Genomic DNA, 26,850 nt, shown 5'->3' on the forward strand with positions numbered 1-26,850 from the left:
AAAGTGTACAGAGGGAAGGACGTATACAATATTTAACAGGGTATTTTCTACAGAACAAATAATTTATATTATGTCCTTGTAAAAATCTGTACCTTTTTTTTGTTTTGTTTTTTTAAACATTAAACTGAAACATCCATTTCATAGCATTTGCTAAGCAAATCATTTCAGAATTAAAACTAACCTGTAACTAATGTCAGTACATTAACAAGAACTATAATTCCATTTTTTTCTCTTTATACAGACAAATACATTTTACAAAATCCACTTGACCAAACCCTTATTAAAAAAAAAAGAAAAAAAAAACAAAACAAAAAATCCAACGTTGTGCTTTAAAATAAAAAAAGGGAAAAAAACCCCAAACATAAAAGAAGTATATATGATTCCAGGCTACTTAAGAGAAAGGAAAATATGTAAAATTGTGTTCTTTGTCTTTCAGCTTATTTAAAAAAATAAAGTTCAAAATGGCTAAAATCCTCAGCAATGTGATGCAGGTTTGTACACTTTTTCCGGGTTGCTAGTTAGAAAATACTTGAATAGAAGAAAGGGAGGTGAGGGGGGAAACCGAACCCAACAAACAACCCCAATGTCACAAGAGAGTACGCTGCAAGACACAGATAGTAAAATCTCTGCTGGGTTTTATACTGCATCCCATTTGGCAATCGGTAGGCAACAGACAAAGACAGCTACAGCCATGTAGGAAATCCACTGACTTGGGCGGGGATTTCAGCCAAGGCACAGTGCAGCACACCTAGGGGTTACACACTGAAGGGTCACGGTTACACAAGAGCACGCTGGAAAAGGCTGGGGGCACTGCCAAGCAGGCATCAAAAGAAACAGAAACCATTGTAGGTGGTGGTGGTGACATGGCCATCGACTGTCCTGAGCTGTGAACTACACACCAGTGTGTTTCAGTTTACCCAAGGGCTGAGCAGCAGGAGCTGGGGTCAGTAACAGAACATAATACAAAAGGCTTAGCAGATGTGCATCTGGAAGGAAACCTTTGTCCCTTTTATCACCCCACACCTGAAATTGGGACTAAAATTCCTCTTGGGTTTAAACAGCAAATTTACCTGCCTAGGAATGAGAGCCAACACTAAGCCAGGCTCTGAACTCTCTTTCCATTAGTGAATCTACGAATCTATCCTAATCTGGCAGGCAGCTGGGTCCACATTTTGCAGTCCATCACCAGCCAGTAGCTTCAGTGGGAATTTGAGTGAGGGGAGCAGAGCCAGGTCCTGACATCTGGGCATGTAAAGAAATGATTTGAGCTTTCACTCCAGAGCTGTTGCTAAGGTACACAGGGACTCGGTGCTTGGGGAAGGTTTCCGCTGCAATTAGCAAATGATACGGCGCTGGTTTATAATAGTCTTCAGGTGGGAAAATTGCATGGAATAATTGTCACCTTCTCCCAGTTGTTTACAAAACAGATTAAAAGAACTGGGTTAATTCTGGATACTGTGTACTAATTAATAAACAGCAGCTTAATACAACTGCTAATGGCTCAGGGGAATAAAAAACAGTCAATTTAGAAAGAGTTCTGTTACCTTTGTTAACTTTCAAACTAAACTTTTCTACATTAAAACACTTCTCTATCAACACTTCTGCTCCACTCCATCCCCCCTCTGAAGCTCTCACTGGAAAATATATCTCACTTCCAAAATCGAGGCACCTCTTGGTCTTTAAAATTTTATTCTGAAGCAACTCACATAAAAGTTGTGACTTGAACCACAAACTGTTTGTTTGTTAAAGAAATACTAACACAGACACACACACACAAGAGCATTAAGCCTGAGGTACGTTTACCAGCACGTACGGACAGCTGTCATCTAGTAACTCTGCAAATGGAACAAGAGCATTTCATGTTTCCTACATTAAGACAGTAGTAAACCAGGGAAAAAAAAACACAAAGAAACCCCCAATTCATTTGTAACACACAAAACCTTTTCAAAGACAAAGAAGAAGCACAGAACAATAAATGTGATATTTTGAGCATACATTTGAACCAGGCAAAGAAAGTTAACAAATGCCCCAAACCAGCTTTTTGGGTTTTTTTTGTTGTTGTTCTGAAACCTGAATTAACAACACAGGATTTTCTGCAATAAAGAAGAGCAACTCCTTGCGTGGAAAATAGTTAACCTGCCACAAAGTCTGTAGAGTCAAAACGAGACAACCAGGTGGGCCCTAGCAACTTCTTTAACATCACAACTCCCCTTTTTTTATACACACCTCTGACAATTTTACCAAGAGAAATTTCATAGGTTTTGTTTGTTTAAATTCACAACAAAACTGCATTAACATGGACACCGTGAGTTATCAACGAGGTCAGTTAAGATAAATATTACTTTAAATAAACTATTAAGGGTTGAAAAATTCAGTAAGAGACAGGGTTTACTTTTATTAAATGCAACTTTTATTGTTGCCATCTTTTTTTTTTCTTTCTTCATTTATTAAACAAACTGAATAGAATTCAGAACACGCTATGGAACAAAAGGTATAAAAGTCATCTAGAAGCAGATAATCCTATTTTTTATACAGCAACGAATCAAATGCACAGTATGTCTGTTGGGTGGTTTGTTTTGTTGGTTGTTGTTTTGCCTTTTTTGTTTGGTTTTTTGTTTGTTTGTATGTGTGATCCTGGGTGATTGGCTTTAAAATAAGCTAACTGCCTGAAAGGCAAAATTCCTTTCTAAATTCCAGCCTGTTAAGCCTTGTTTGTGAAAGAGACTTTAAGGCAGCCCAACATCTTTGTGATGCCGCATAATGTGCTGGTTCTTCTCTGAAGGCCTTCGGAACCCTTTCTTGCAGTACTCACACCGGTGAGGGTAGTCTTTTGTGTGAATGGAAATGACGTGCCGTTTGAAGCCCGAGGCATCTGTAGTGCTATACTCACAGTACTCACACTGATAAACTTTCCTGCCACTATGTGTTTTCATGTGTTTTTTCAGCTCGTTCTGCTGCCTAAAGCCCTTTCTACATCTCTTGCACCTGAAGGGAAGATCCTTTGTGTGAACGGAGAGTATGTGGCGGCTCAGAATGAAGGGATCAGCGATCTTAAAGTCACAATGTCTGCACTGGTGCAATTTTTTCCCCTTGTGAGCCGCCACGTGTTTTTTCAGTTCGGAGGGCCGGTGAAAGCCTTTGTCACACATGTCACACTTGTGAGGATAGTCTTTTGTGTGGACCGAAATGATGTGTCGTTTCAGGTCACTCGAGTTCGAGCTCTTGTGGTCACAATGCAAACACTGATGCGTTTTGCTTTCTTGATGCATGAGCGTATGCTGCTGCAGCTCTTTGGTATCTGAAAAAGTCTGGAAACAAATGTCACACTTTAAAGGGGTCTCCTTACTGTGTTTAGTCTTTACGTGGGTTTTCAAGTTGGAAGAGTCGGCGGAGCGGTACTCGCAGTACTGGCACTGGTAGGGCTTCTCGCCGGTGTGGATCCTCATGTGCTTCTTCAGCTCCGACGGATGGCGGAAGCCTTTGCCGCACTCCACGCAAATGTGAGGAAAGTTCTTGCTGTGGACGGCTAAGAGGTGATGACTCAGCAATCCTTGTTCTGCTGTCTCGTAATCGCAGAATTTGCACTTGTGCATTTTGTTAACTCCTTTGTCCCTGTGCACCATCTTGTGAGTAAATAAAGTCCCTGCGTGAGAGAAGCTTTTCCCGCACTCGTCGCACTCGATAAGCTTTTCTGTTTTGTTGGTCAGCTTATGACTCTCCAAGTGGTTGTGTAAACTGATTTTTTTATTCGTAGTGTAATCACAGTCTGTACATCTGTATTTCTTCTTGGTAAGAAGGTGCTCTGGGTGGTTTTTCATGTGCCTTTTCAAGAAACCTCTAGACTTGAATTTCTTTCCACAAATCATGCAGGGGTAGACTGTCAAAGGATGACCATCAGGGCCGATGATTATTGCTGAAAAACAACAAAACCCACCCTTCATCAATATTACAGAACACTATTACACTTCAATGAATGTCAGATTTCAACCTTAACAGTAAGCTGAGTTGTTAAGGATCAGACACGTACACTTTACTACATAAGAAAAAAGCTTGGTACTGATTTTGGTAGAAGGAATTGAGGGAACTTGCAGCCCAGAAGGCCAATGGCATTCTAGGCTGCATCAGAAGAAGTGTGGCCAGCAGATCAAGAGAGGTGATTCTGCCACTTTGATCTGTTCTGTTAAGATCTCCCCTGGTATACTGGGTCCACCTCTAGAGCCCTCAACACAGGAAGGACATGGACCAGGTCCAGAGGAGGGCCATGAAAATGATCAGGGGGCTGGAACACCTCTGCTATGAGGACAGGTTGAGGGAGCTGGGGTTGCTCACCCTGGAGAAGAGAAGGCTCTGGGGAAACCTCTTAGCAGCCCTGCAATACCTGAAAGGGGCCTACAAGAAGGCTGCAGAGGGACTGTTTACAAAGGCCTGCAGAGATAGGACAAGGGGCAATGGTTTGAAAGTAGAATAGATTTAGATTGGATGTTAGGAACAAGTTCTTCACCATGAGGGTGCTAGAACACTGGAACAGGTTGCCCAGGGAAAAAGTTGAGGCCCTATCCCTGGAGATATTCATGGTCAGGCTCAACAAGGCTCTGGGCAACCTGATCTAGTGGAGGATGTCCCTGCTGACTGCAGTGGGATTGGACTAGATGACCTTTGAAGGTCCCTTCCAACCCAACCCATTCTATGATTCTATGAATAGCTGCTTCCATTCATTTTTATTACCAGGAGAAAGGAAATACTGCTTTTTGACAGAGACAACCAAAGGATCATCCAGCTGTTCTTCACCTCAAATAATTCTATCTTGGAGATCTCTGACTGATTTCATACATTAAATACACACAGAAACTGACACTGGTGCAGAGAACAGCCACCCACATGTTAAACTCTGCATTACACAGAAAGCACTGCACATGATCTTCAGCAGGAAGTTTAACCACCTACCACTGACTACAATTCACATGTCCCCAAACTAACACCTCCTTCTTGTGCCATCTGTCACAGTCACAATCTGAAGAGGTACCAAGCAGGAATCAGTGAGAACTCATTTAACGTACAAACACCTCAAGGCTTTGGAACTTATTTGCACTCCTCCAGCAGCCTGATTTGTTTATCCTGACTTTGTCTAGACATGCTAAAAAGCTCTTTTTTTTCAAAACTACTTTAGAAAAAGAACTGACTAGGCAGCTGGGAATAGAAGTCAACTTTTTAAGATTAAAATTTAACTGGTTTACCGATTCAGTGCTAGACAAAACAGAACTCCTACAGCTCAGTCACAACTTGGGAGAGAAACTTTTACTATAACTTAGGGCAAGACTAAAGAAAAACAGTTGTGCACTTTTTAGGTTTATCAGACCAAATAAATCTTTCAGATCTTAACACAGTAACAGCAGAAACAAAATAGTGCCAGAACAGCTCACCCCTCCTTACACATGCAAGTAAGAACATTGGCCTGAACACCAAGGCAATTTATTTCACAATTGAAACAGCAAAGGGTGCAGAAGTTACAGTACCCAATGTAATGTATGTCGTGTTCAGATCTTCCAGTTACTTGTGCTAATATATTTAGATAGAACTTTCTACATATTTTCTATACAGACCAAAAAAAGGGTTTTTAAAAAGCACTATTACAGAACATAGTTTATCTAACATCACCTTTTAAAAAGTTACCTTCAACATTAAAATTGGTGTGGCAGGTTAAGTATGTAAGTTTCTAACTTTTTGCTATGCTACTAATTTCTTTCCTGTGTCAGACAGCCCCCCCCCAAAGCCCAAACTTTAAAATAAAATAGGCATTTTTATATATTTATTACAATGTCTATTTACATTTATTAAAATAAAAGATGCATTTCTGAATCTTCATTTATGATGGAGAAGTATTGTCACCAAAATCACCCCCCAAATAATCACTGCTTTTTACAAGACGCTGCCCATGCTAGCAGCAAAAGCACATCTGTTTCTGGGTAAGTGCCTGGAGGAATAAGCATAGCCAGCCACCAGATACTCACCTGTTTGATACTGCCTAGACTCAGGTCTCCTTTTTTTCTTTGGTTTTTGCTTAGCCAGTCTCCCAAGTCCAGCTGACTCATCTATGTGCAAAAGAGCACTTGCGGTGCCGTTCCGACTTTCAATGCCATCATTATTGTTACCTAAAAAGATGGTAAGAAATACCTACTGTCATCATTCTACAGATTATTTCAGCAACAGTCTCTACCATGGTAATAAAAGAAATTATAACCTATTATCTGGACAATTAGTCAAACCATAATAATGTGCAGGATGAGCTGCAAAACTTCTCTGTACATAAATTAGGAATTATGTTTGGTATTATGAACCTGGAAGCTTTGTTAACCTCATTTTACAGTACACAATTCACAGGAATTAATTTGTTTCCATTTCACAAAGAGTTCTCCTTTTAGATGCAGTGGGGTTTGTATTTTTTCAGATGCTAATTATGCTCAAAATGTTTAACATCAGTAAACAACAGCATGTCCTGAAATAAATTCACGTGTGAGCTCCCATTTGCTCTGGACATCTGAATTCACCTGACTGAAGCTTCTCACACACCAAGAACTGTGATGACAGAATAGTTCTGAACAGCCCAGAACTTGCACACTACTCACTATTTGCACACCTGATGCTTTGACACCTACATATTCTTTCTACTGGGAACAAAGAGTGTGCTCAGTATTGTGTAATACAAAGAAGGAAACAGTTTTTGCCTCACAGGGCATTGAGTTTAACAGACAAATGGTATCACTGGAAGCTTAATACACAAATTGTATCACTGGATGTAAAACAAAGATGAAAGGTACAAATAAATACATCTCTATATTTGGGAAAGTATTGATTGGGATTCAGCTTAAGACTGGTGATTTAAGGGCATAAGTAAATTTTAATGACAGACTTTGTGGTTAAGTATTTTAAGGTAACAGTTCCTAGAGCAAGCAAAGCACACAAGTAAGACAAGAATATTGAAGTGGAAGCAAGTGCAGGACACTCAATAGCTGTTCCCTTTGTGGAATGCTGAGAACTCAGGGCAAGGAACAGGCATGTGCAGAGCCTGAAAACTCTGATCCATATACCTGCTCAAGTGTTGCACAGCAAATGTGGCAAGTGACAAACACTGAAAGTTAAAACCCAGCTGACAATCTTACATGCAGAAAGTAGTATGCATGGAGAGCCCTTTCTGGAGTATAACACTGAACAGGCTCCAAGCATTTTCTAATACAAGAGTAAAATTGTAAAAACTTTCTGGAATGTAAGACACAGTGGGACTGGGCTTTGCTACAATACAGCAACTAAACAAGTTTAACATTTCAAGACACTGTTATCAGTTCTTAAACACTCCTCAAATGAAGAAGACTTCCAAGAAGTGCAGATAACAAACATCTGCCACTTTTGTGCCCTCATGTTTCATTATTTCATCCCTACCTGACTGCTTCTTACATTGCATGTAGAGGTTGTTTACTGACAATGCATTCACTCCACCGTTTCCCACATTCTAAAACTCTCTTTCAATTCCATCTCTCTGTTTTAACACGTTCTGTTCAATTTTCTCCTCCTTCTCCAAAATTACCAAATATTCAGCCTACATCTGTTGAGTCAAATTCACTTCATTTCATTTTTAATCCACTATTTCTTCTGCTTCACTTAGAATGAGAAAGGACACTATGGAAACAACTCTAAGATGAGATTTTATCTACCAGCTTATATAAGTTTTGGAAATCAATTTGTGTACCAGTTGGTGCTCATATACCAACCATTGTGAAAAATGGTTCTGCAGGCTGGAAATAATCTCAAGGTTCTGCTGGAATTTTAAGATGTCTCCATCTGGCTTCTTTTTTGTTAATCAATTGATTACTTCTGTTAGTGAAATCACATAATCATGTTCCTTCCAGAAAGCACTTAAATCAAGCTAGAGGTTAGTGTTGCTTTTTACTGTTAACTGAATCTTGTATGTTCCATCTGCTTCCCTCCCCCTACCCCCAAATAAAAATATTCAATTCTATTCCCAAGCCAGCTCTTACTGTGTCCTAAAACTGTGAAGGACAGATGTACTTGAGATGCAATTTTTCAGCTGAAAGCTCCTGTGCTTCCCTTCCCCTTCTACATCATGAAAATATGAAGGAAAATGTCAGTTAAAATAGGAGTAAGAAGCAGCCTGCCTTACAGTTTCTCTCTTCTTCTCTTTTTAAGGCACGTTATGGCAAGAAACAATTCATACATTAAAAACTTAAAAAAAACCAGAAAAGGACAACCTGCAAAGCACAGTCCGCAACGTTTTGCTACAGGCAGTGTCATCAGTAAGAATTCTTTTGAGTATTACCTACCATAAGCTGCTGCCCAAGCTATAGGCATGAAAGTTTTAATTTCGTTGTCATCAATTTGCTGTTCATGGGCTACTGCTGCATCCTCCTCTCCTACAATCACTTCCATATAAACCTCATCAGCTATTTCTGCAACATCTAAGAGAAAAAAAACCAAAAAAAATCAAGAAAAAAAATTAATAGAAACACTGCACTACTGAAAGTGAAAATCCCTGCTCCCAAACGAAAGCCACCTACTTACTTAAGTCTTCGTCTTCGTGCTGAGAATCATTTACAGTCATGTAAACCATTTTCTCCCTTGGAATACGAATACTGCTGTTTTGATCGAGCAATCCAACTGCATGGTCGTTCTCTGGCTCGCTCTCCACAATGTCTACTGTGCCCCCTGATTAGGAAGAACAGAGCAAAGGATGTTCAATCCATTTGGTTCCAAATTCTGTGCTAAACCGCAGCAAATTGAAAGTTTGTCACTCGTTAACATTAGACCTACAGCTCTTTACAGATCACTTTGAGAGAAGCTACAGCCTCTAATTATGCAAAATTTCAAATGTCGGGTTGGAGTATTCTAAAATGAGCATATTTTACCTAAATCATCTTCTCCAGGATCTGCTTTGAATATATAGACCTTGATGACTTCTGGACAAATGCCATCCACTTTACAAGAGCCACTTTCTGACTCTGCTTCCATGGTCATTTCAGCAGAACCTTCATGTTCTATCTTACCAGCATCATCCACTACAAAAACAAGTTATTACAATTATCCAGTCATATACAGACAGACATATATGAAAGACTGCATCAGTTTATTACTCAAATTTGGAAGCAGTTTAAACTTAAAAAGCTGTGATAAAGAACCTACCCATAAATATTTTTTTTCATATCCTTGCAAACAATGACAATGAACCAGAAAAAATAAACTCGTGTCTTCTGTTTGAAGGGGAAGTGCAAGAGTGCTGCAGTGCTATGACTAGAAGCATGAGCACACCAGGCTATGCCAACAGAGAAACAGTCATCTGCAGCAAGATTATGGTAGGAAGAAACTGCAGTTTAGTACTTACAGTGTGGCATAGTTTCACTTAGTCTCAGTTTTAACTGCTTTCTCTTTCACAATTAATAAGGCTATTAACTGTTTGTTTTTTTTAAGAAGCATTATCTGTTGCTCAATTCTGTCTCTAATGCAAGCAGTACTGCTGCTGCCAGTCAGACCTGGTTCCTCGCAAAGCAGTGTTAATGATGCTTCTTCAGCAGACTAGAGAGAAAACCTAAACGAGGAAGACAACCTTCTGCTCTTCTCATCCATTGAACACCTGAAGGTTCAAGCACTGCCCAAGAGCTGCCCTGATGCTACAGCACTGGTGAATCCATTCAGTTGGATTCATGGTGCCCTTAATGGAGGGGATTTGCACTGGGTTTTAAGCCTGTAGCCCTAGAGGGTCTCCTATCACCTCAGATTTTTTTTCTCACCAACACCACTCTTCAGTTTGAATTACCATAACTTGCCTAGGCCTCCCACATAAACATGGCTAACAGACAGCTTTATGAAGAATATATTTCTGACTTTTAAGATGTACTCCACACAGACATGTGCACACACACAACCCCATCTTACCTTAACAAGCATGAGTTTGCAAGAAAAAAACCACAAAACCTAAATATGCATTCACAAAAATGAAATCCAGCATCTCAAGACCATCAGTGAGTGTTCCAGTTTTGGAAGCCCCAAGAAGTTTCTTGAATGTTGACATCATTTAAGAAATCTTAACATGACAACATGCTTTTGTAATTTGTGGCTTTCTTTTTTTCATAAAATCACTTTTGGAGGCTGACACAGCTCCCTCAGAGCCATGCATAACTTCAATTCATGACAAGATGACATAAAAATTATACTAAAGGAAATGCAAGAACTGTCTCATAAATGCTGCAAGAATTTTTAACCACCATGCCTAGCACATACAAAATAATAAAGTAGGCTTATTTTACTGGCATCCATTAAACTGCCCTCATAATTAAATCAGAGCTTTACTACTCAGTAACTGCAACTCTTCCATTTACTTTAAGATCTTTAAAAATTAAAAAAGGAGCTCAAAATATTATTGCTATTATTTTCCTGCCAAGAAGCCAATAAAATAGCACATGTTCTGTCTCACGTATCAAACACAACTGTATTTAAGTGCAATTTCTCAATCAGGAATCATTATTCACACACCAAAAAAAAATGAGTGACATTAAATTAGGAAGCACGAAAATCAATTAGTTTATCTCCTCACCAAAAGAGCAGCAGCAGAAAAAAACCCCAAAACATTAAATACTCAATGGCCACCATAAAGAATTTTTAAAACAGTAAGATGCTTAAAAAAAAAAATCACAGACCAATGTAACATCTTGTAGCTGAAACTCCAAAGTGAAAAACTTTAGGATGTTCTTGTGAGTCATGTTAACAACGTAGCTCCACAGCAAGGATATTCAGTTACTGAGCAGACTTTCGTAAATTCTTTGGTATATGCATGAAACACCAAAAGTCACTGGAACTTGTGCCCTACACTAGATTTGTGTAGTCCTTTAAGTTGACTCTTTCCAGCGTTACACATGTGTACTTGGAAAGCTTTCAGATCAGCCTAGACTGATTTTACACCACTGAAGCCAAAAGGGAAGTCTGCTACCAAGCTCACTGATGCTGGAACGTAGTCAAAGAAGGAGAATTATGACTGAAGTAATTAGAGAGAAAACAAAGCAACAAGCACCACATGACACAGGCTGGTTACTTTTAACCAAAACTGAGTTTTTTACTTCCATGCATGTATGGAAGTATCCATTGATAACATTCACAACAGAGGAATTAGAGATCTTAAAATCACGCTCCATTTACTGTTTGGATTATCCAAGGTTCAAAGTCATCTTTTATACAACATGATTAAAAAAAAGTAAATCATTACACAATTTAGTGTTTGTTTATCCCTGATTTGCCTCTGTATTCAACACTGTTTTAAAAATGTCACAACTGCTTTTAACGTTTTTTAACAGCACTATTAAACTACAAGGAAATTGATGGGTAGGAGTATCAGGCTAACTTTTCTCATCCGAAAACAAAAAAAAAAAAAAAATACCACTCTTGACAGGTGGTAATACTTGAAAATCTAAAGTCCCTGAAGGGCTTGAAAAGTAACAACAATTGCAGTAGAAGAATGGTAGGATGGAAAGAAAAAGGTAGAGAACAAGATAAAAGTTAGAAGAAGAGACAAACAACATGAAAGAAAATGGATATCTATCACACAAAGTACTATTTCCATGGCAGTTTGTCCTATGGTACATAAGCATTTATCTGTACTGATTCATGGTCTGGCTGCATTAATGAAATTTGATTTCTATTTAACACTTCCCCTATGTTTCTGCATTCTCAACGTATTTCAGTCTCACAATCAGAGGAAATGATATTCATAAACACTTGGCTGATCAATGTTTCAAGTTGGAACTCTGATGATGTTTGAATTTTTCATTTGAATTCACAGCCCATCAAGGGATCCCACAAATATCTTGTGTGACATCTCCTGCATTGTTCCCCTTCGAAATTACCCCCCTCCCCCAACAGCACCTCCAAAAGTACTTAAAAGAATTAGTTAGGCTTGTTAGAGACACTTCCTTTCAAGCAGAGATGCTGGGCATGAAAATGATCAGGGGGTTGGAATACCTCTGCTGTGAGGACAGGCTGAAGGAGCTGGGGGTGTTCAGCCTGGGAAGAGAAGGCTCTGGGGAGACCTAATAACAACCTTCCAGCACCTGAAGGGGCCTACAAAAAGGATGGAGAGAGAGACTGTTTAAAAGACCTGGAGTGATAGGATGAGAGACAGTGGTTTGAAATTAGAGCAGATTTAGATCGGATGTTAAGAACAAGTTCTCTACCATGAGGGTGGTAGAATACTGCAACAGGTTGACTAGGGAGGTATTCGAGGCCCCATCCCTGGACTGAGGCTTGACAGGGCTCTGGGCAACCTGATCTAGTTGAGGATGCCTCTGCTTACTGCAGAGGAGGTTGGACTAGATGACCTTGGAGCTCCCTTACAGCCCGGCCCATTCCGTGATTCTACTAAACTAATCACAAGTCACATGCTAGATAGAAGTTCAGTGGCGTTCTGACACTGTCATAAAATCATAAATTAATAGCTACCATGTAAAAATAATGCTTGATTTTTTATTAAGAGAAACAAACAGATGAGAAATGTGTCACACAACATGAAAAATGTGCTATCTTTAAATCCTGCCTAGCTATCATTTACATTGCAAGGAAATAATGAAAAACAAAAGACCAACGGATGAAAGAAATAAAGAGTAAAGCAAAGAAATAAAAGCTGCAGGCAACATTAACTGCAGACTGTTTAATAATATGTGTTCTATCATGAGGACAGCATTTGTCTCCTAGAAAATATTACATCTAATAAAAAAAAAAACCTATAAACTGTAACGTCCAACAAATAATTATCTCCTATATCTTTACCCTGCCATTAAAATGTCCATTGGCATTTTGGGGACACAAACAAGCTCCTGTGTACTGATAATAAAAACAGTATTTAAAACCCAGCTGAGGCCTGTTTCCCCATACAGGAGCATAAATGCTAGGATCCTGTATACTGTGTTTGCTTGAAAGCTACAGCTTTAGTTTAATTGTGACACGTACACTTTCCCTAAGAAGTTGGGGTTTACAAATTTATATCCAATATTCAATGGGTCCCCAGATACAGACTTTGCAGCCTTGCAGTCTTCTACTCCTGTTTCAAAAATGCAAATATTTGTAACTGTCATTGTTTTCTAATGGTTTCTGTGAGCTTTTACATTCATTCTTTCCTACCATTTCTCCTTCATATGGGATCAATGAGGAAAACAAAAACACTGCAAAGCACTGACAAACCTTCCATTGCTAAATTCTGCCTCTGTACTCTGCTCTCATGAGACCCTACCTGAAATACTGTGTCCAGTTGTGGTGCCCCCAGCATAAGATAGACATGAAAGCTGCAGGAGTGGGTCCAGAGTAGGGCCACAAAGATTACCAGAGGGCTGGAGAACCTCCCTTTTGGGGACAAGCTGAGAGAGATGAGGCTGTTCTGCCTGGAGAAAAGAAGGTTTAGAGAAGCCTTCCAGTACCTGAAGGGAGCCTACAAGAAAGCCAGGAAGGGAATTTTTACAAGAGCTTGTAGTGATAGGCCAGGAGGGAATGGATTGAATCTGCCCTGAGGAGGGCAGATTTATACTGGAGATGAGGAAGAAATTCTTTCCAGTGAGGGTGGTGAGACACTCAAACAGGCTGCCCAAGAAGGTCATGAATGCCCCCTCCCTGGAGGTGTTCAAGGCCAGATTGGATGAGGCCTTAAGCCACCTGGTCTAGTGAAGGTGTTCCTGCCCATGGCAGGGGGGTTAGAAGTAGATGATCTTTAAAGTCCCTTCCAACCTAAACCATTCCATGAATCTGTGAAATAACACACCAGAACAATCCTTACAAACATTCTAAGAAGAAGTCTGTCTCTACACCAGTTTAGCACATCTAAAAATCTGTCTATGGAGCAATTAGAAGAGAATAATCTATTTTGTCAGCCTTTATGTTCCCAAATGATTCTCCTAGTTCCAAATAGAAAATGTGTATCAGGGGATAATTGCCTGTTTACAAAACAAACAACCACATTTAACCATTCCTGATGAAAAAGGCCACTGCTAATTATTCTATTTTCTCTAAAATGGATTAAAAGCATGCTCTATTGCCCAGACTTGGTTATCTGTGATAGAAACATTTTACTTGTACATGATAGCAGAACGTTCATAGTACACCAAAGAAGTTATTTTTACATCCAGTTATTTCTTAAATGGCACAGCAAGCTTCCTAACTTGTGAGAAAATAGAAATCTCTGCTATTTTTATTTTAATGCCATTGCCATTACGTATGAGCAGCAGCGTACCCTATGGGTCTGAAACTCCCCTCAGGGCAGCAATCTAGCAGAGGAGAACTTCCCAAGCTCCAAACATTTTATCTAACACTTGTTCTTCTTGTCCTACTCTTCCCAGCACATAAATCAGGACTAAGCTCTGAGACAGAGGCATCACGCAGCCCAAGGAAGCTCTCAGCTCTGTCATCTCTCATGGTGACCTCCTGAGCAGCCTTGGCTGCAGCTGTTGGTCCCATTCCAGTGGTCAGGGAGAAGCACAGCAGCAAGTTTTACCTCAGAGAAAGAAAAACGTGATTTCCAACACCTTTAAGAACATCTAGGGAAAAAAGAGGGAGGTACTTATTTATGCTAAAAAAGTGAATGACAAGCCTTTTGTTTTCTTGACTAGAAGTTTACTGTTGTCAACTTAAACATCCAACAAGGATGAGAAAAAGTTAGTTTCACCTAAACCTATGAAAAGATGCAATCATTATACTGTCTCTCAGTACCCTGGGTTCTGACTCCTGTAATGAAAAGTGTTCATTTAGATGCAATAAACAAAAGACATATCTAATTCAGATCAAAGTAAGGATGTGGATGGAGGTAACAGTCTCTGTACTTGTAAACATCATTTCACTTCCTAAAACTGCAGCATAAACTTTGTGAGGCTACCCTCCTCTTTCCAGACTCCCCTTGTCAAACCACCTCTGTGCCTTAAAACTTTTACTGCAATTAAATATATCAGAGTACACCTTTTTGTCTTATGGAAATGGGTTCATGCCACAGAATGTGTCTAACTTTGACAAACTGGGTAAAATCAGACACATTAAAATTTTAATTTCCATTTTATGGCTAGGTGTTAAGGCACTGCATTCCTTGGTTAATAAATGCAGGGGGTTTCCTGTTATTGTTTTAATGCTCATCTCACCACTACTGTTTCACTTACACAGAAAAAGTTTTCCAGGCCTTTAAATTTGCTACCAAATAATCAGTACCAATGTGAGCCAGAACACAAATAATTCTTTCCTGCCTAGACTCCTGAACCAGCCTGTTACGGCATATGTGAAAGAAAAACTGATTTATCAAACCACCGTGAATCATTTCCAAGCTACTAACTAGAAGCAGTGTGCACTCTTTGCTGAATAAATACCTGATTCTGCCCTGCCATAACTATCCCAAACCTACCACGCACCAAAAATAAGCTTGAGGGCAAAGACAAAGTATTCAAGAAAGGAGGTGAGTACATCAAAATGTGGTAACAGAAGCTGTGCCAAGAAACATTACCTTGGAAATTTAAAAAGCAAAAGCATATCACTGGAGAAGCTAAAGTAAATCCAAATGGGAAAATAAATATTAAAATACTGAGTTTACTGAAGTAAAGTCACAGACTGACACCCACAGGCAATGTACTGTTTGAAATGGTCAGGAATGCCCCCTCCCTGGAAGTGCTCAAGGCCAGGTTGAATGAGGAAATTCTTTACAGTGAGTGTGGTGAGACATTGAACAGGTTGCCTAGGGATGCTGTGGATGCCCCCTCCTCCCTGGAGGTGTTCAAGGCCGGGTTGGATGAGGCCTGGAGCAACCTGGTCTAGTGGAAGGTGTGCCTGCCCATGCCAGGGGGGTTGGAACTAGATGACCTTTAAGGTTCCTTTCAACTCAAACATTCTATCAATCTATGCATCTGCCCCAGCATTTCAGGGAAATCGCCAAAATTAAGCATGAATTCACAAGAGCAGGATGAAAAAAATCCCAACCAACCAACCAACCAAATTGGGCTGATGTTATTATCTTTTAAAAGCTACTAAATTCAACTGAAGAACTGAAACAGTCAACAAACCAGTAAACTTATATACTGCTGATGAAACACAAACGCAAAAAAAAGGGAAATTAATTCAAATGTTTTCCATCCAATGAAAAGACTACTTGGCAAGTTAGTTTTTACTTGATGGAAAAGCACTAGGCTCTGCCTTCACAACCAGAAGAACTTGTTATGCAGGCTTTAAACACAGTAGGTGGTAATAGGGAACTTCCCTTTAAAATGAACTGTAGAACATACTTAGCATTTTCAACACAAGTAGAAGGGATGCATGTTCTGTAGCATAATGATTGTTTTAAATGCTGGCTTATCTCAGGTTTTGAATCTAAACAAACCACACTGCAAGACTATCAAGAGGTGTTTAATATTAAAGTATGAAACTGCAGAAATACATGACTGTAAATGAAGAATATCCTAGCACAGCTGAACAATTAAATTCCTGTGTTTTCTTCCAGTTACCATCTGGAGATGACTGGTAGATCTACAAAGGCTTCCTAGCTGGGTGTTTGTATCAGAGATTGTGCAATATGGCATCTCTCAAGACATTTTGTCCTCATTCAGCCACTGGTAATGGTTGAATGGGACTTGTATCACTTGAATTTACAGAATCACAAAATTTACAGAATTGCTTTGGTTGGAAAAGACCCTTCAGATCATTGAGTCCAACCATCGACCCACACAGACACAGTTTGCAAAGTGTTCCTATGACAGCAGCCCCAGAGAACTCACTCTGCTGCTCATGCTGCAGGATGACAACCTGCAGGGGAACAGTGAATAGAGAGACAGGAGCAACAGCATCTTAAAGAGCTAGTCAGGGAGAAGAAACAGGTAAGGATCTCTACTGGAGTCTTTACACTGTCATGCCTCACAGAATCACAGAATGTTAGGGGCTGGGAGGGACCCTGAGAGATCATCTAGTCCAACACCCCTGCCAGAGCAGGAGCACCTAGAGTAAGTCACAATTGTCTGTGAATGAGTAATCCACTTTGTTCCCTAACTATGCTGCAGGCAGAGAAACATTTGAGCTGCTTTCATCTGATCTAACTCAGGTCCAGAATCAGGAAGTCTTATCTGTAATGTACTGCAGAGAGTGCATTTCCTAGTTCAGGTAAATACTATTTCACAGAGCAGCATTCCTGACCTATTCCACCTCTGTGTGATCCTGCAGCTTAATTTGACAACACTTTGTTTTATCCATACTTTGCCATTACCCCATTTCATTGCTTTCCCAGGTAATAGAGAACTAACTGTACCTCATATAAACTCAAAAAATGGCTGCACAAGGTTACTCAAGGAACTCAAGAGATGATAAATTAAGAAATGCAGTGATCCTTGGTAAGGAGAAGCAATATTAAAATCCCTAAGTACAGAATACAAAATTAAAACACATTATTACACATTCCAAAAAAGTGCCCAAAGTAAGAGAAATAATAATAAGACTAAAAAGGAAAAAAAAAAAGAAAAAGAAAAAAGGTAACTAAAGCAGTGCATGAAGTATGCCTCATCAATTGAGTCATTTGATGCTAGACAAAAGTGAAGTGCAGACACTGAAATGGCAATTAAACACAGCAGCCTAACAAACCTTTTGTCTTTCTGTGTGACACCCTGCTCAGCTGTGACACTCTGAGGTTCCTAGGTGCTGCACTGAGTAATCATTCTAAGTAACATACTTAAGAGTAACCTCTAGTTCACACAAATGGATATCCTTAGTAGAAAAAGGGTTGATGATATGCTCCTTTTTTCTCCACCCTCTACTTAGTCTTTTGAAATACAATTCAATGGATTGTGCCACTCTTCCTAAGGAAGATTAAGAATCATGGCTGCTTCTCAGCTATGACCAACAACAGCTACTTTTTTTATTAGCAGCATAACTCCATACCTTGCTTAATCAAGAGAAGAATACACATCCTAACAGCAAAGAAAACCACATTGTTGCCTGTATCTAACCACAAATAGGGGGAAAGGGGTAGGGGCTTAGCAAAAAAACAAGAGAAGGATAACAAATTATCATTTGGACTTGCCAACAAGGGAAGTTTTTACTTTCACTTTTCAACTAAATACTTTTTTGGTTTGTTTTTTTAATGTTTTGGCAGTAATCTTAGTAACCTGCACATACACGTGTTTTCAAACAATGTCACGTTTCTTTTCTTCACATTTTGACTAAGTATTTGGCATTTGGTTTACTGGAATTCTTACTGGTTTGTTCAGATGCTATAAAACGCTACAGAAATAATTTATAACCAGCCATGCATTTGCCAGTATTTATCTCCACTAAGCTTCACCAGAATTTTAAGCTGGTACATGTTGCTAAAAAACACTCCCACATCTGACTATGTTTGTGAGATCTGCATTTCATTAAATAATGCAGGAAATCTGGGTTTGGTATTGTTGTAAGCCCTCCCTCACATTTCAAGCACCACCCATGCCCATACCATGGAGAGTTTTGGTGGCTTTATCCAGACACTTACGGGAAATCATCAGGTAGTCTTCACAGTTGCCCTTCTCATCTTGATGTTCCACAGGGATTCCATTGGCATCGATCACTGCTTCTGATGCACAGTCTGCCACCAAGACTTCCTCAGAAACAACATCTGTTCCCAGAGTATCAGTGACAATATCTGCTTCTTCAACATTATCATGAACTACATGTTCTACATGTCCAACTTCAGGTACATGCATTGACTCACTCGTCAGTACATGTTCTGGTATAGACATTGCTTCTGCTGTTATGTCAGAAGCTAAAACATCATCTGGGACAGTGCAATGAGCCAAAGAAACCTCTTCAGCTACGTCTGTGTCCAGCACTTGTTCAGGAATAATGACAGTTTCAGATACGTCTGGCTCCTCCATGATATCTGGGCACTGAACATCCTCGATAACAACATCCTCAATGACATCTTGGATTACTACAGAATCTGGATCATCAGGAACAAAATTATGCACAGTTATATCTGAGTCGACTACATCTGAAACAAATACTGTTTCCTGTACTTCCACAACAATCTGATCTCCATCCATATGTGCTGCATCAGCTCCTGAAAAACATAATTATAACAGCAGTTAAATTGTAAAACTAACTCAGGTTAGATGGCTAATAATTGAAATTACTATCTTTTTTTTCCCTTCAACTTTTACACTATGCTGCAATTTAGTAAGAGAGGCATGATAGCCTACGAGCAATTAAGATAGGCATATATATGGGGAGCTGATAAAGCAAGTCCTCAGTAGATGATAAAGCAATTAAGATGAACAACATTTTCTCCCCTGGAAAAGTTCATGAATTTTTAGACTCTCCCCAATACCCAAACAACTATTACTCGACAGAACAGTAGCTCATTCACATTGCTCTGAGTAACAAAAACAACGAAAAGTCAAAAGCGACTACTCTATACAAAAGCACTGATGCAGCACAGCACTTCTAAGCAAAGATAAAATTAACAACAGTGAATTGCATCTAATGTCAACGCTTCCATCTACAGATTATCTCCTGACAGACCTGTTGGATCAAAAAATGCATTTGGCTCATGTGGCTGCAATTCAAGCCCATCTTCATCCATGGCCTTTAACTCTCATCAGTCACAGCGTCTGTAGAGGGTAAAGAAGAAAGGTTAACTTGCGTTATGCTATGAAGGTGGCTTCTGCCTGCGCACTGAGAAGCAGAACTTGCAGGAAGTTAAAAGGTAACACCTCAACTTTCTGATGGACCAGAGTTCACTCAGGGTACCTCAGTCTGGAATTCCAGAAATACTACTCTAGAATACCAGACACCCAGGGCCTGAATATGAGGAGTGTGAGCTCCAACACTCCAGGTCTGTTTCTCAAAAGCTCACAGGCCCACAAATACAGAAGCAGCTGACAAAGGGATATGAAAATGAGTTACTCATAATCCTACGACGAAAAAAAATTAAGACAAAGCCTAGGCATGTTCACACTCAAGTGTTTTTTGGATGATGGGGAATACAGGTCACCTATTTCACCTCTGTGTGATCCTGCAGCTTAATTTGACAATATTTTGTGTTATCCATACTTTGCCATTATCCCATTTCATTGCTTTCCCAGATAATAAACTGTACCTCATATAAACTCAAAACATGGCTGCACAAAAGGTTATTTAAGGAACTCAAGAGATAATAAATTAAGAAATGCAGTAATCCTAGGTAAGGATGTCACTGAAGGTAAATTAAAGACAAACAGATAACAATTTGAAATGCACAGTTTTCATACTAGGCCAGTGAGGAAGTTACTCTTATGTCACTTCAGGAATTCTAACCATCAATGTAAAATTCTTTCAAAACATCAACTTCATAGGTTTTCAAACTCCAGGTGTGTAAATAATTTTAAAAGTACATACTTGCTTTTGTATTAAAAAATATCACCAGTTCTCAAAAATTACCAACTGTCATATTCTATCAAATTTCTTTGAACAGAATGTCAACATCTTAACAAAAGAATCAAATGAGACCAGGAAGTTAAAACACTTACTAAAATCTGAAATTTTGCTGCTTGCATATGAAAATATGCATTCTAATTAGGCAATCCTCATTGTGCAAAACGTGATCCAACAAAGACTCATACAACTCCCTGGCACTCAGTCCAACCAGTTTCTTAAGCAGAACCAGCAGGATGCAACAGAACGTTGCTACATGTTTCTGCTGCATGTTTCTGTAGGAGTGGAAGATGTGATTCTCCTTCCCCCAAATATTTTTCACACTGACAGGCAGACATCTCCCCATTCCTGTGGTACTTCCAGAAAAGACTAGATAAAACATTAAGATTCTTCCCCAAGTTTCCATAAGAACCATAAACATTACAAACTGTGCCAATTAAGTCTTCATGGAGGAAACTTCTATATGAAAAGTTCTCCAAAACAAACCTACAACCATGACCTGTAGCCTAGATTTCACCGTTTTTCTATCTTAAGTTTTCTCAACTCTTCACATATAACCATTTAATTTATACATTAGAAGAAGTATTTTTACAAGTTGATGGAGAAATACAGCCAGAAATTGAACTAGAGGAAAAGTACCAGCAGTCTAATAATTTTCCAAGGGGTCACATATTTGTGTGATGCTCAGTTGGAAGGATCCTATATTTTAAAGACAGCTCTACTAACAAATAATTGTGGTGTCCAGCTGGGCATAAACAACCTCATAATTATTCTGACTGTCAAGCATTTCTCTCAGAAGCACCCATTATTAACAGGAACTGCTCTTCTCACATGCCTTTTTCAGAATCAAGAGCAGAAAAGCATCTCAGCTTCAGACACAATACATAGCTTGACTGATGACAATCGACCTCAGCCACACCACAGAAACAAGAACTGAATAACAAGGTTTCATGCAGTCATTTAACAAGAGTAATTCCTACCCAAAGTGGTTTATTTCCATCAGTAATACATCTAGCCAGTCTATTACAAATGTCTTTCCTATTAATCATCTCATTCTTTTCTGTTTTGGATTGTTTGGTTTCTTCCTGTTGTTTCTTCTCCAGTTTCTTATTTGCCTCTACTTATGTTCATTACCTCCCCGCCAGCCCATTTTGTCTCTCCAGTTTGTACCTACAGCATAGTCCCTTCACTCACACAAAACCACCTATGCAAAGATTCTACCAGTATGTCAGGAGTTGGGGGGGTTAAGGGTCAGTCCTGCCTCTCCTTGGGCAAAACACACATAAGACAGCACTTGCTGTCCAGCTCTCTGGGAAGAGCCAAGACACTGTTCTGCCTGTGCGTTTGAGGACTGTATTATCTTAGAGACCAGGCTCTCACCGGTTGGGACTCGACCAGCTTGAAGTGTCAGTTCACCACTAGCTACTGGAAGAACTGGCATTCGTTTCCTCCACTTCCTGCTTTCATCATCCACCTGACCAGCACTCCACCACAAATTCTTACATCTAATGATTCATGCATATACTTTCTCTATCCTATCCTTTCCTATACCGTCCTCAAATTCCTGTCTCTGAGTAAGGCTCTCGGCTCTCCATCATCCTTTTGTCTGCCTCCTTCACCCACGCGACTCAGTGGCTGCCACCATTACTTCCCAGCTTTCAGAATATGCCTGCTGACACCACCACTTCACTGATGCTCTCCCTGTTGCCCAGATTCCAGGCGACAGATGCTAAAACCAGTGTCTGTGGTGCTCATGAGAGTGCAGTTTCATAAAGACACTGCTACCAGCACTGACAGCCCAGTGGACTGAGCCTGCACTCTCCATGTGACCTCTTCTGTATTGGCAAGGGCTTTTCACCTACAGGGACATAGTATGTTGCAAAACAAAGGCTCAGGTTCTACATGAACTGAAGAATCTTTCTGGGCACATGATTTTTCAAGACTGAGTTTTTAAAGGATCACAGATTTATGTTTTGTAAATTGTTCCAAAGAAGAAAAAATACCCAAACCTCGCACTGAATTAGTTTCTTCCTAAATGAGTTTCCCACAACACACTTTTGCATCCAGCCAACAAATTTATGTACACAAATGCTTATCCCTGTGCAAGACCCTAAAGACTTGAAAAGTGCTCCGCTAGGCCACAGACCCCACCTCCACAGAAATTTGCTGTGGAAAGAGGACCAGAACAGGATTCAGGCATTTACAACAGGATTTAACTGAACTGTCTAAAACGGTACAGGTACCTAAATCAAAATCTGCAGTTCAAAAAGGCATCAAGGCATTTGGTCCATGGATGGGGTGGGGAATCCTTAATATTTCCTAAAATCTTTTCAGGGTTTGACTATTCTAATCAGTAGATGAGAAAACACTGTGATTCCTCCTGCTTGTTCTTCTTCTGAGCAGGACAACACAGAAACCCAAGATTCAGCTGAAGGAAGGCATGCCACATGGTTCTGTACCAACTGACAACTTTGTGATGAAGGCACCACTCTTCAACACAAGAAATACCAGAGCTGCTTCTTGCAAGCATCACACTGAGCACCTTCCAATTCCTTGGCAAGCACACTAAGCTCTGTGGCACCACAAGACCAAGAATGAATTCCAGCAGTTCATTTCTCAGCAAGATTTCAAGAATGGCAGAAACGTCTCCCAGTTCTTCCAAAACAGTCCTGCTGACACTTACCTCGGGAGCAGGTTCTGGCACTAAAGCAGACAGAATCAATTTTCAGATTGGATTTGGGAACCTCCATGTCCCCACCCTTCGTCCTTCTCAATGCTCAAATGTATATGGTGTTGACTGAAATCTTTGTTCAAATCTCAGTACTTTGTGAACTTCTACCACTAGGTTTTATACCTCAGAAAAGAACATCTGCATGACCTTGGTTTGAGTCTGTGCCAACTTCAGATGGCTCTAGAATTAATTCAACTCTGAAGAACACCCAATTGTTTGTAAAGTTAGTTCTTGTAGACTGATTTTTAGCTGCTTGGGTTTGGTTTTATGAAAACCAGTATTTTCAGTGGAAGAACAGATAAAAATCTATATAATAATGAAAAAAAGTATTAAGCTATTAGCAATAAAGTAACCTCCCAAAATATTTTTTTTCTGTAAATCTGATCTTGAGTACAATGTCAAGAGAAACAACGCAGACAGTGCACTAGTCCTGCCACATTACAAATCCTTGACTCAATAGGCCTAGCAAGGTAATCAAGACAAAATAACTAAAAAATACACAAGCCACCATGTTTTAAAGAGAGAGCAACAGAGATTCTTAAAAGAGTTTTATTGTGGCACAGTCCATTTTTCTGGTCTCACGAAAAAAGAAAATGGGAAAAAAAGTAAAAATATGAAAAGCCATCCTTATGAAAAAGAAATAAAAAAAAAAACATTCCTCTGCCTACTCCTAAAGAAAGAACATCTGTTTATTTGTGGTAAGAGCATAAACCAAAATACTCATGCAGCAAAACTCTGACGCTTCCCAGAAAAATCAAAGCATAAACAACAAAAAGTCCATGTCGAAGCCCCAATCTACACTGAAATGCCTTAGTGTACTATCATAACCAGTTGTCATCGTGCCTTGCTACATCACATTAAAAATTGCAGCATGCCTTGCATGTCCCAATTGGGTTAGAGCCCCGAGCTACCCGAAGCTTCGCTGTGGTTATTGAGGACTATGGGTTCAGTCTACACGACTGCTGCAGTGTCATAACTCTCCCTATGTGACCCACTTAAGGAGAATGTGATGTACACACACACACTCTCCATCACACGTACATGAAAGGTTAAAAAATTATACTCCTAAAGTATCTAGTTCCTGTCTTGGAAATAACCCCATTACTAGGTGAATAAATGGAAGAATAAAAACGATGTTACAGATGCGACAATGCAATCATTTAGCTGTTTATTTCTTGATTCATCTCCCTCAGTTTTGGCAGACGAATCAGAACCGCTGATTTCATTGCGATTTTGTAAAAAAATCTCAAGACTTTTCCTCTTTACTGTGGTTTAGTGGGGTGGGTATTTGCAGAAACCGGTTAAATAAATGGGTTTTCTCCGGATTTCATTAAGATGTTGCACGTCAGAGGACACCTAAGCTAATTCTTAACAAAACCTAAATTAGGGAAGTAGCCAGTTCCTAGCGCCCCTTTGAAAGTACTTTCCACTCAGCTAGGGGCCTCTGTAGGAGACAGCATAGCCAAGGGGGAGTAGAAGCCAACACCAAGGGAAGGACCCCAAGAGAGTTGGGGGGACTCCACACCTCCGCACCCAGCTCCTTGCAGAGTGGCTATGCCAAGGAGGCTAAGGACGAATCTCTCAGCGCTGCCCAAATCTCTGCTGGCCGGGAGTCGAGGAGATCGCGGGGCTGGCGCCGAGAGCCGCAGCAGGAGAGATCACGGCTGGCAGCTCTGGCGCGGCCGCACAGGAAGCCGCCACGGGCCGGAAAACGCTGAGGTCCCCTGCGACTTCGCTGGCTCGCAGGCGCCGAGGCAGGGAAGAGGGAGAGGCGGGGGAGAGGGGAAAGAAGCGGGGGTGGGGAAGCTACGGGCTCTCCCTCTTCGGAGCCTGCGGCCCAGAGCTGATGAGCGGGGCCAGGGGCTCCCCCCTCCGGCCCGGCCCGGCCTGCGCGGAGGCACGGGCAATGGCGAGCGATTAATTCAAGATGGCGCCCGGCGCCCTCGGTTCCCCCCCCCGCGCGCGCCGCCATTTTGTCTCCTCCTCCAGACACTCTCCGAACCCCCCTCGGCCGGGCCCGGGGCCTGGCACCGACCTCATTCGCCTGCCCCCGGGCCCGCAACCACCCCTCTCTGCTTCCGCTCCCCTCACGCCGCTGCCCCCGCTGCCCAGGGCCGCGTCGGGCATGCGGAATCCGTCGGCCCGGGCCCTGCGGCCCGCTCTTTCGCCTGAGCCCTAGCGCGGCCTAGCTGCGGCCTCCTCGGGGCCTGTGCTGCGGCCTGGTGCGGGCAGGGGAAGGCCCGGGCCGGGCCAGGCGGCGGGGCCCAGCCCCGGGTCTGCTTACCGTGCTGGTGGCGGGCGGCGGCGCTCGCCTCGGCGCGGCCTCTCTCAGCGCGACTGGGCCGAGCGCGGCGGCGGCGGCGGCGGCTGCGGCGGGGCGGGCGGGCGGGAGGGGAGGGAGGGGCCGAGCTCGGAGCTGAGTGGAAGCGGCCAAGCTCCCCGGGCCGGGCCCGCCGTCAGCACGTCACGTCACTGCCCGAGAGAGACCCAGGAAAAGGCGGAAGGGAGCGTGCCGCCGCCGCTGCCCGCCGCTTCGGGCCAGCCGTCCGCCGGGGCCGGGGCCGCCAGGCGGATCGGGGGCCGCTGCCGGGCGAGGCGAGCCGGCGCGGGTAGGGGTGGTGGTGGTGGTGGCGGCAAGGGAGGGGTGGGGGGGGCGCGAGGCGCGGCGGCGCCCGGCTCCCTGCAGCTCCTCCTGCTGCCGCCTCCGCCGCAGCTCGGCCGCGAAGCGCCGCTCGGGGCTCGGCGTGCGCCCCCGAAGCGGAGCGGCTGCCCCGGGGACCCCCTCCCCTCCCGGCCCCTCCATGCTGGCGCCGCCCGGGCGAGCCTCCCCCGCCCTCCGCCTCCCGCGGCCGCCATCCCGCTATGCTGGGCGCCAGGCCTGCGGCCCGGTCCGCAGCTGGCATGGAGGTGCAGGCCGGCGGGCTCCACGGTCCCTCCGGCATGTTTAACCCGGTTCTGTGCGCCAGGGGCGGGGGCAGGTGTGTGTTTTAATTTAAGAGTTGGGGACCTCCGAGCTGGGGCGGACGCGGGCCTTGGGGCCGGGGCTTGCATGGCCTCGGGTCACCCTGGCGCGGGGCGCGGCCAGCAGTCGGAATTACTGCGAGTAACAACGGTAAAACGGCGGCCGCAGCCGGTGCCCGGGTTTCCACAGGGAAGGCGGCCGCTCCACGCGTGACAGGACTCCGTTCCCTGCGGCTGCCCGTTCTTATGTAAGAGGCAGCCGCCGTCCCTGGTCCCCGCTGCACCACCCGAGAACAACACTGGCAGGGCAGGGGGGAGTCGCTTTCTGTGGACGAAATAATGTGGCATTGAAACTGAAGTCCTGGCTAGCAGTGGTTTCTCATCCATGTTGTCAGAGTGTCTCAGAATTGAATATTGGCTTGTTGGTTGGTTGTTTTTAAGAAAATATTTGCTATTGATCCATGAGAGATACATCCTAAAGTTTTGAAGGCATCAGAAATGACATACCATGAGTAACCTCATGGAGATAAAGTACATCCAGTTTGGTTGGAATTCTTGCATAATTGCGGAGTCAGGGTTTGAGGAGGCTTTTTCGTGTGTTCTTCTTACCAGTTAAGTAAACTGGAAAGGAATTGGCTGTCACACTTACCAAATGATGCAAATGTGACTTAACTGGCCCAGAACAGCACATGTGCACTGTTTGTTGTGAATACACCCTT

At 42.0% G+C, this 26,850-nt stretch overlaps 1 protein-coding gene across 2 annotated transcripts; it reads right to left on the reverse strand.

Annotated features, from left to right (window-relative positions):
- Positions 1-1,492: 1,492 nt before the first annotated feature.
- ZFX (zinc finger protein X-linked) lies at positions 1,493-25,493 on the reverse strand. Of its 2 annotated transcripts, XM_054391391.1 has the most exons (8): positions 25,455-25,493; positions 19,549-19,637; positions 18,521-19,087; positions 8,916-9,065; positions 8,572-8,715; positions 8,334-8,468; positions 6,009-6,149; positions 1,493-3,913 (listed from the first exon to the last, which is right to left on the reverse strand). In XM_054391391.1, the coding sequence occupies exons 2-8, from the start codon at positions 19,607-19,609 to the stop codon at positions 2,727-2,729; spliced, it is 2,385 nt and encodes a 794-aa protein (XP_054247366.1). In that variant the 5' UTR covers positions 19,610-19,637; positions 25,455-25,493; the 3' UTR covers positions 1,493-2,726. The 2 variants fall into 2 exon arrangements, with proteins under 2 accessions (XP_054247366.1, XP_054247375.1); XM_054391400.1 differs by lacking the exon at positions 8,916-9,065.
- Positions 25,494-26,850: the final 1,357 nt, after the last annotated feature.

The sequence above is a fragment of the Indicator indicator genome, chromosome 1 (genome assembly GCF_027791375.1).
Source record: "Indicator indicator isolate 239-I01 chromosome 1, UM_Iind_1.1, whole genome shotgun sequence".
NCBI classification, from domain to species: Eukaryota; Metazoa; Chordata; class Aves; order Piciformes; family Indicatoridae; genus Indicator; species Indicator indicator.

Excerpts from the sequence above, each read along its gene's own strand:
- ZFX (XM_054391391.1), bottom strand. The coding sequence starts at position 19,609 with ATGGATGAAGATGGGCTTGAATTGCAGCCACATGAGCCAAATGCATTT. Across the intron at positions 9,066-18,520 it reads AGACTACCTGATGATTTCCC|TGGATGATGCTGGTAAGATA; the intron begins GTAAGTGTCTGG and ends TTGTTTTTGTAG. Across the intron at positions 6,150-8,333 it reads AGCTTGGGCAGCAGCTTATG|GTAACAATAATGATGGCATT; the intron begins GTAGGTAATACT and ends CCATCTTTTTAG.